Source organism: Myotis brandtii, unplaced genomic scaffold (genome assembly GCF_000412655.1).
Source record: "Myotis brandtii unplaced genomic scaffold, ASM41265v1 scaffold458, whole genome shotgun sequence".
In the NCBI taxonomy this organism is placed as follows: domain Eukaryota; kingdom Metazoa; phylum Chordata; class Mammalia; order Chiroptera; family Vespertilionidae; genus Myotis; species Myotis brandtii.
Genome location: NW_005367516.1, coordinates 242,895 through 252,362, shown reverse-complemented (window position 1 = coordinate 252,362; position 9,468 = coordinate 242,895). Strand labels below are relative to the sequence as shown.

The 9,468-nt window shown below is 51.8% G+C and overlaps 1 protein-coding gene across 1 annotated transcript in view; it reads right to left on the bottom strand.

Moving 5' to 3' along the window:
• The window catches only part of PNLDC1 (poly(A)-specific ribonuclease (PARN)-like domain containing 1), a 16,234-nt gene extending 7,363 nt beyond the window's left edge, over positions 1 to 8,871 (bottom strand). The window contains exons 1-11 of the mRNA XM_014546941.1: positions 8,731 to 8,871; positions 8,383 to 8,456; positions 6,598 to 6,637; positions 5,896 to 6,019; positions 5,626 to 5,714; positions 4,710 to 4,787; positions 4,379 to 4,479; positions 2,654 to 2,730; positions 2,311 to 2,454; positions 1,580 to 1,649; positions 750 to 835 (exon numbers count right to left, since the gene is read on the bottom strand). Coding sequence (XP_014402427.1) covers positions 750 to 835; positions 1,580 to 1,649; positions 2,311 to 2,454; positions 2,654 to 2,730; positions 4,379 to 4,479; positions 4,710 to 4,787; positions 5,626 to 5,690 — 621 coding nt within the window. The 5' untranslated portion in view covers positions 5,691 to 5,714; positions 5,896 to 6,019; positions 6,598 to 6,637; positions 8,383 to 8,456; positions 8,731 to 8,871. The remainder of the gene's footprint in view (positions 1 to 749; positions 836 to 1,579; positions 1,650 to 2,310; positions 2,455 to 2,653; positions 2,731 to 4,378; positions 4,480 to 4,709; positions 4,788 to 5,625; positions 5,715 to 5,895; positions 6,020 to 6,597; positions 6,638 to 8,382; positions 8,457 to 8,730) is intronic.
• Between the last annotated feature and the right edge of the window lie 597 nt (positions 8,872 to 9,468).

Below are 9,468 nucleotides of genomic sequence, written 5' to 3'. Positions count from 1 at the left end.
TTTTTTATTGATTTCAGAGAGGGAGAGAGAGAGAGAGAGAGAGAGAGAGAGAAACATCAATGATGAGAGAGAATCATTGAGCAGCTGCCTCCTGCATGTCCCACACTGGAGATTGAGCCCGCAATCCAGGCATGTGCCCTGACCAGGAATTAAATCATGACCTCATGGTTCATAGGTCAACACTCAACCACAGAGCCACGCCGCCTGGGCCTCAGTTTAACTTCTTAACTGCATTTAAACCAATTGGGCGCTTCCCTCCAAATGCACAACAGAAGTCACCTGAGAGCCTCAGAAATCCACCCCCCTCTCCCCCAACCAGAGGAGCTGACGGTAGGGCCAGGTGTCAGGACTTAGCTCCAGGTGGTTCTAATAGGCTCAGGTTGAAAACCCAGGACCTTAAGGCTAAGGCTCAATAGAGATGTTTTCCTCAAGATTTTTCAAGAGGGCCCGCCCCCACCCCCCCATGCCCTTTAAGCATGGTGCAAATACTAGGCATGTGTCAGCTGCTGTTGTTGGATCTAAACAAGCACAGCAACTGGACACAAGTAAGTCAGCACATGGGAGAGTGAGGGAGGGAGGCAAGGGTTACATGGAAGCCACTATGACCCAGAGGGCCTAGAGCCCAGAAGGAAAGCGATGCTGGTTGTAAACTATGAGGAAAGGGTTCAAGGAACAACTTTTGGAGAGAGGGAGACGGCTGTGTTGCTGGGATAAAGCATCCCTTAGCCTGAGGCAGGTGCGTTCTTTACCTTCCATATGTCCTTGGTCACATTCTTGGTGTCAAGGAGGACGGGAAAGAGGCTGTGGATATTCTGCTTGAACTGGTGGTAGCTTTCTGAAGGAGAGACCCAGACGGGCAGAGGTGAGTTTGTTGGCAAAATGGGAAGGGGAGTTCTTCACCTCACTTGTCACCACTGGTTAATGAGTAAAACGAAAGAGAGACAGAGGAGACCCTCATTCCTGCTCGTGAAGGGTTTCTCGATCTCAAGCCAAACCGCCACCACCGTTTGCAACAGCAAAAGCCAAACGGTTTCCCAGGAAGTTCTGCTCCATGGAGTTGGCAAAGTTCTAGCCACTGGGAAAAGGAGGAAGAGGTGCTGCTGGGAATCAGATAGGAAATCAGCATTTGTAAACGACTGTCCAGGGAAAAATCCACTAAAAACATTATAATGAGGGTCGTGCCCTGATAACGATTTCTAACTTGGTATGCTCATCAAAATTACACCTGCATGGAGTTTAAACAGGTTTCCCACAAACACAAACAACACCCCCAGGCTCTCCTCCCCACTTACATTTTCTGCTCCCCAAGGCAACTAACTGCGTTCCTTCTTTTCCTGTTGGTGCCATGCCCACCGCTCTAACATCCCATCTGCCTGACAGGTGGCTTTCCAGTGTTAGGCCTTTCACCACTGGCCTCCCTCCGTGAAGCCAGCGCTACCTCTCAGCCACGGCAGCGCCTCATCACAGCCCCTGGGGAGGGGTGCGCGTGGGTGCTCCTACGGGAGCAGGATTCTGGGCCAACGCCCCTCCAGGCGGGCGAACTAGGATCAAGGGAAGGAGAGCGCCAGGCGGGCCCTACCTGGGAGGGGCCTGAAGAACTTCTCATGCAGATGCAGCAGGTCCATCATCATGTTATGTCCCACCAAGGGCTACTTGGAGGAAAGTGACAGGGAGGAAAAGGAAGCTTTACAAAGGAGAGAAACGGGCGCTACTTGCAAAGGGTGCAGCTTCAGAACCCACTGCATCCTGACCACGTGGCCATCCCATCGCCACCCTCCTCTCCCTCCCGGAAAAGGAGAAAAGAAGTGAGCAGGAGGGGCCTGAGGCCGGGCCACACTGGGACCCAAACTGGGAAGCAGAGCAGCACTCCTTCCCGGGAGTTTTAGGTCAATCAGTGCTGAAACGCCTACGGACAGTCTCTCCTCCAGTCTACCCACCATGCTTTGGTGCCAGTCAGATCCGCACAGCCAGTTCTCAATTCTCAACAAGGAGGAACCTCTCATCTCAAGATCTCCCTGTTGGAGCCCAGCAGGGCCACGGCCAGAGAGAGAGGCCGCTGCAGACCCAGAAGAGAGAGACTTTCTTTTCTTTTTTTTAAAAAATATATTTTATTGGTCTTTTACAGAGAGGAAGGAGAGGGATAGAGAGTCAGAAACATCGATCAGCTGCCTCCTGCACACCTCCTACTGGGGATGTGCCCGCAACCAAGGTACATGCCCTTGACCGGAATCGAACTTGGGACCCTTCAGTCCGCAGGCCGACGCTCTATCCACTGAGCCAAACCGGCTAGGGCGAGAGAACCTTTCCTACCTTCTGGGCTTTCACCAGCATCTGGAAAAACACAGAGAAGCCCCTGGCGGAGAGCAGGATCTTCTCCTTCCAGCAGCTCTCTCGGTCGCAGGAGGTGTTCTGCAGGTACCAGCGGTGCTGCCTGCTCACTTTCTTCACTATCACCTGGGGTGAAAGGAGACAGTCCCCTAATCCTGGGAGCGCTGCCAAAGACCTGGTCCTTCGTCTCAAAGGGGAGGGGGAAGAGGCGGAGGGGGCGGGAGAGGGACAAAAAGAGACAGACGGACACATTTCACAGAGGCCCGCTTTGGCCGAGGAGAGAGAGGATGGGTGGCTCAGGTGCCCACTCCAGGGGAGGACTCACCGCCTGGTCTCTCAGCACCGTCCAGATGTCCGGGAGGGCCTGCCTCAGCACCAGCTGGACCTCGAAGGCCTGGAAGCCTACAGCAAGGAGACACAGCTCACACAGAACCCCGCAGCCTGGACCAGCTCTCCGCCTCCCCTCAAGAGGGGCCGAGGGAATAGGAGCTGAGAGGCCCATCAGATGGGAAAGGGCGCCCAAGCCCATGGCCCACGCGCAGGGACCAGGGACGGCGAGTTGCGCAGATCTTCCAAGGCTCACACGTTTCACTGCAGAACAGCAACGAGAGGCCTGGCATACGCGGCCGCGGCCCCACAGAAAGGCCTCAGGCCTGGGGCGCTGGCCACCGTGCGGTGCAGACTCAAGTTTTCCAAACTCCCAGTGTCTGACGGAAACCCCAGCGTGGCACCAGCAAGGACTGTCAGTTATTCTCCGTGAAGAGACAGGCTCACTATTTTTCACTTGACAATATGATTGAAAATACCCTCGTCAAAATAACTACATTCGGTTCTTTAAGAAAAAATAATATCCCATGAAAGAAAATAAAAAAGGTGCTAATTCGGCTCTCAACTCAAAACGTGCACAAGTTCTTTTCCTCGAGACAGGCCCTGCAGTGTCGTAGGTGGCAGCAACGTCTAATGCGTACCGACTTCTCGACATGTGCATTTGGACACACAGAATGTTTAAAAAGATGAGCAAAGATGGAGATTTACTAAAATTAAGAATTATTACTGCTTTGCCAAAGAGAGTAAGTAAAATTTGATTTTTTAAAATCCTCACTTGAGGATATATTCATTGATTTTACAGAAAGGGAGGGAGGGAGGGGGAGAGAGAAAGAGAGAAAGAGAGAGAGAGAGAGAGAGAGAGAGAGAGAGAAAGAGAAAGAGAGAGAGACATCCATCGGTTGCCGCTCGTACGCGCCCGAACTGGAGCCTGAACCCACCACCAAGGTATGTTCCCTGACCAGGACTCTAACCCGCCACCTTTCGATGTGCAGGACAACACTCCAACCAACCGAGCCACACTGGCCAGGGCAAAATTGAATTTTTTAAAACTGAGAGTTTTGGCTCAGTGGATAGAGCGTCGGCCTGCAGACCGAAAGGTCCCAGGTTCGATTCCGGACAAGGGCATGTACCTTGGTTGCGGGCACATCCCCAGTAGGGGGTGTTCAGGAGGCAGCTGATCGATGTTTCCAACTCTCTATCCCTCTCCCTTCCTCTCTGTAAAAAAATCAATAATATATTTTTAAAAAATAAAAAAATAAAACTGAGAGTAACTGGTGACAGAACCCACTGATGCCTGGCATGAGGACGGCACGCCTTCATCTGTGCCCGGTGCTGACCTGTGCTTCGATGCCATCAGTGCAGATGGCACCTGACGGCGGCAAGTGATAGCCGAGTGGTATGGTGACACTACTTTTGACCTCTTGGACCCCTTCGAAAGGGCCTGAGACCCCTGGGGTCCACGGACCAGGGCATGTTCACCGTGATTGCACTCTGCACCGTGGGGGGAACTCCAGGGTCAGAGTAAACACGGGGACACAGGACACTCAGGGCTGGGCTCCAAGGCGGAACTGCCCTTCCTCCACCTTAACATTCAGAAAGTCCAACAGCCTTCACCTTGGAACTGAGGGCAGAGCTTTCTCTCTCCACCAGGACCCTGAGCCAATGCCTGGCCGGGGAGAAGAGGGTGTGTGAGTGACCAACTGGACCGACGCCCCCTGCCTACCAGTGATCCCGGGGAGCGTCATCCAGTCGCCTTCCTCCGCCAGGTGCAGCCACCGAGTCACCTCATCGATCACCGCCTTCATTTGGTCTTTGTCCAGGGAACTGAAAATGGGCACAGGAAGGGGGAACGTTGGAGGAACCCTCCAGAACCGCGAGATGACGTGAACCTGGGAGCGGCTCCTGAGCCTCCAGTGTTAACACTGTGATCCTGGCAAGAAAATGCACCCAGAAAAGACCATTTGTTTTCCGAGCCGGCTCTGCAGCAGGACACAGGCGCTGGGCAGGCCCCGCCCACGCGTGCACAGGGGACTGCGCCATCCCTGCTGCCTAACTCAGCTCTCCGAGGTGAGAAAGCACCATCTGGTGGAGTGAGGAGGAGACAGGAACTCTGTGAGCACATCTCCTCCTGTCTTAGGGAAGAAGAACATCATGTTATTTGAGGTACAGAAAGCCTTTTCATGAAAATAACAGAAGGCTCAAAGTTCAAATGTTTTTTTTCCCCTTACAAAAAGCTACATTTTTATGTGAAAACCACAAAAAGAGTAAAATTTTTTAAAAAAGCAAGAAACTCCAACATCACATAAGACAATGACCTGGACCCAATGATGACTCCTCATTCTGCAGAGTTAACAGCTGTCAAAGGCATGAACCTGAAGCCCAAGGAGCTTAAACAGTTTGTTCAAAACCAGGGAACTGACACAGGGCCTGCCCGGGCCCAGGGGCTGCCCCTTCCGCCACACATGCTGCCACCCGCCCACCACGCCACCCCCAACCCCGCTCTGCAGGAGGGCAGACAACCGGCTCTGGGGGCCGAGGGGAAAGGGCAGAAGCCCTGCCCTCAGGGGACATGTCCATCCAAGTTGAGGCATGTGACCAGCTCGGTCAGGGTCCCCCTAAAAACTCCCAAGGTCACACTGAAGGCCAACACACCATCCGCAGTGAGTCCCACAGAGCCGTGTCCCCACAGCCCTGAGGGCAGGTCCTGCTCAGAGCACCAAGTTAAGGCTCTTTGCCTTCTTCCTTCATTTGAAGCCCTGAACTCCCACTCGGGGGAGAGGCTGCCCCCTCGGCGTGGGGATGGGTTCACCAGCACTAGGAGCAGTTATGTGCGACTGAGCGCAGGCCAGACGCCTCCCCAGCTTAGGGGACGCGAGAGGTCACCACACTCCGGAGGCAGCAGGCCTGCCCACGGGAAGTGCACAAACCCAGCCCCGGAGAAACGCACCAGGCACCCGAGCGTGGCTGTACCTGCGGACTCTCCAGTTCCCAGTCAGGATGTTGTGTTTGATTTGCTTCTCCTGCTCTTCGTTCATGTAGGGGATTCCATGTTTGAGAAACTAAAGACAGGAAGAGAAGCAGGAGGCTGGCCGGTGGAGCCACCCTCTGCGTGGGGAGCAGAGCGAAAAGAACCCTCCCTCGTCCGGTTTCACGTGGACGTGAACGGGAAGGAAACGGGACCAGAGACCCTTCCGAACCCCGTCTCCCTCCCCCGTGGCGTCTCCCTCCCCCGTGGCGCACCTTGTTATAGTCGAAGCCATACTGATTCAGAAACTGTACGCTAGAGGCCTGGAAAGAGAATTCCGAGTCCAGAATCCCAAACGTCGTAGGGAAGAGAAAGAAGTTACAGGAATGGGCTACGTACCTACAAAAGAACGTGAGCATAAGGAGGAAAAGCCAAACCCATTTTCAAAACTCTGGCTCAGAGCAGGCTTCCGAGTGGGCTCCTTTCCCTTGAGAAGCATCTGAATGTCGGCTGTTCCCAGTCCTGTGACTGGCCCCGGAGGGTGAGGGGGTCCTTGAAAAGAGGCAGAGACCCTGCCCTCGAAGAGCAGGATCTGCCCCCCCCATCCTGAGCCCGCGGCACCGCCATCCCATCGTTTCTGACCGTTGGTGCCTGAGCTACCTCGCCCTCCCCTCGGGGTAACACTGTGTTCACTGCCACCCTGGAGGCCCATGCAGGACGCCATGGCAACAGGGAAAGGAGTGATGAAGGTGCAGGACAGGTGTCAGGAAAGGCCCCCAGAAAAGGTGTTGCTTCCAGAGACCTGAAGGACAAGCCGAGTCTGCAGGGGAGAGAGCAGGGGCAGGGCACAGGAGCAGGGGAGAGGATGGGGCGTCCGGGGCCAACGTGGCTGAGAGCCTGAAGCAGAATTTGGGGAGAGGAGGTGGAGACGATCACTGGGCAAGAGCCAGGTGTCATGCAAAGGTCTTTATACGTACTTGTTCGACTCGCCTTCGACACTGGAAAACACAGACAGTCCTAGAAGAACAGCAGGGGGGTGAGTACCAAAGAGCTACCAGAAGTTAACTACCAAAACAAAACGTTTGAACAGTGCTTTGAATCCAGAAATACTGCGTGGGCTTTAGAAGAGGATAAGCTCATAAAAAAAAAAAGGAGGAAGAGGAAGAGGAGCAGGAGGAACAGGAGGAGCAGAAGGAGAGGAAGAAAAGACAGGTCCAAAACACCAACCTGGTCAAATTGTAATTCACACTGAAATTACTCAAACATAATTGTGAATGGTTCTTCAAACACAGAAGTAAAGTGAAAGCGACATTTTTATAGTTTTAAAACTAACCAGAGGGAACACCCCAAACATGAAGATGTATATATTTAATTGCCTTCAAATGTCTGCGTTGTTAAAAAGACCTTTCACAAAGTGAAAAGGACTTCCGAGTAGGGGGAAAACCATAGAAACAGATCTATTTCCCATACTTTTCAAAGAGGCCTTACCATCAAGTTAAACAACCACAACAGAATTAGCAAAGGACAAGGAGACAGCAACACACACACAAAGATGTTCACCATCATTCACAGGACAAGCAAGGGTCAGTAAAATCTGTCCAGGCCTGTTTTTATAAATAAAGTTTTATTGGAATACAGCCATGCTCATTCATTTATATACTGTCTGTGGCTGATTTCCATCAACAATGGCAAAACTGAGTAATGTAACAGACCACATGGCCTGTAAAACCGAACAGATTTACTGTAGAGCCTTTACAGAAAAGTTTGTTGACCCTGTATTAATAATGTCCATCAGAATAACAAGCACATCATTTTTCCTCCACTCAGCGAGCAACATCCATTTAAGAGTGACAACAGCCAGAGTGAGGGACGGGAGGGAGCAGGCACATTCACGTTGTCAGTGGGAGTCACTGTCATCTTGTGGATGGTTGGTAGGAGGAGGAACAGGTTGGCACCACACAAGACTTTAACACATCCTCTTTAACGCTGCAATTCCACTGCGGAAGTACCCCGCACACTTAGTATAACATATACTCACAAAAGTGATGCATAAATACTCAGCTAGTCAGTGCAACCTTGTTTTATCAGACACAAATGGTAACCAAAGCATGCATCAGTAGGCGACTGAGTCAATGGATACATTGATAGTTTGGAGTACAACTGTAAAAAATGAACAAGAGGTCTGCGTGTGCTGATATAGACCGAGCTCTACACCCCGAAGTCAGGGGTTCTCAACCTTCTGGCCCTTTAAAAGAGTTCCTCATGTTTTTACCCCCAACCATAAAATTATTTTCGTTGCTACTTTATAACTGTAATGTTGCTACTGTTATGAATCATAATGTAAATATCTGATATGCAGGATGGTCTTAGGCGACCCCTGTGAAAGGGTCGTTCGACTGCCAAAGGGGTTGCGACCCACAGGTTGAGAACCGCTGCCCTAAGTGAAAACAAAAAGATGCAGAACAAAATGTGCCCAGTATGACCTTGTTTATGTAAGTTTTCTCTAAAGAAAAATCACACACGTTTTTCCTTGAAAGAAGGTTCGGGTTCCTTAATGTTGATTTAGTTAGGCATGAAATAGTGCTGCTAAATCAACTTCCGCTTGTCCCAAAGTGTAAGGTCCGACAGACATAACACGACCAAAAACCAAACAAGCACAACAGGTGATAGCCAGGCCCTTTGAAAGATGTCAAAGCCGTCTGAGCAGTACGAACAGGAAGACAATAAAAGTAGCTCTCCTAGTAACTCATGATCACACTCACCAATCTGACAGATTGTAAATTGCTGAACACTCCGACGGGTCTTTAGGTACCACTCCGATGGCAAGTCAAAAAGACTGTGAAAAAACGGGCATCTCATTCCACAGGCCGTGAGGTGGCGTCAAGGCGCCCAGCCTCGCGCTGGGTCAGCACCTCTCAACCACTAATGAGAACGCTACTAGCACTTAGTGGGCGGAGGCCAGGTCCCCAGAGCCCCACACAACACGTCATCCTGCCCGCCCAGCGCCAGTGGGTGCCTGCTGAGAAACCAGGCTGGTATGGCCAGGATGCCACCCGAGGGGCACAGGTGAGCACCTCTCTAGCTCGGCTCTAAGGCAGCTTGAGCTTTACCTGATCTGCTGGGACCCGGACAGGTTAGTGCGAAGGCCCGTGAACTCTATGTCCAGACCTGCCGGGAAGGCAAAAAAGACAAGAGTCCCAGGCCCTAGCTCCGTGGTCGGCAAACTGCGGCTCTTTGGCCCCTTGAGTGTGGCTCTTCCTAAGCCTTAGGAGTACCCTAATTAAGTTAATAACAATGTACCTACCTATATAGTTTAAGTTTAAAAAACTTGGCTCTCAAAAGAAATTTCAATCGTTGTACTGTTGATATTTGGCTCTGTTGACTAATGAGTTTGCCGACCACTGAACTAGCTGGTTTGGCTCAGTAGATAGAGCGTCGGCCTACAGACGGAAGGGTCCCAGGTTCAATTCAGACCAAGGGCACTATGCCTGGGTTTCGGACTCGGTCCAATGTGCAGGAGGCAGCCAATCAATGATTCCCTCTCATCATTGATGTTTCTACCTCTCTCTTCCTCTCCCTTCCTCTCTGAAATCAATAAAAAATACATACATATATTTAAAAAAAAAAAGACAGGAGTCCCCAGGCTCAGACCAGTGCCACCGCTGTTCATGCTGGAAAATGACTGTAAATGCTGCAGGTGGCAAAGTGCTTGGCTCACCTTTGTGCTCAAGAGGCCAGGTGAGTCCAAAGGGAAAACGGAGGGAGCCGAAGCAAGGCCAGGCCAGGCCACCTGGGTCCCGCGGCGTGGTTCCACCCGGACCACTGTGGGCCAGGGGGTACCTGCGGCC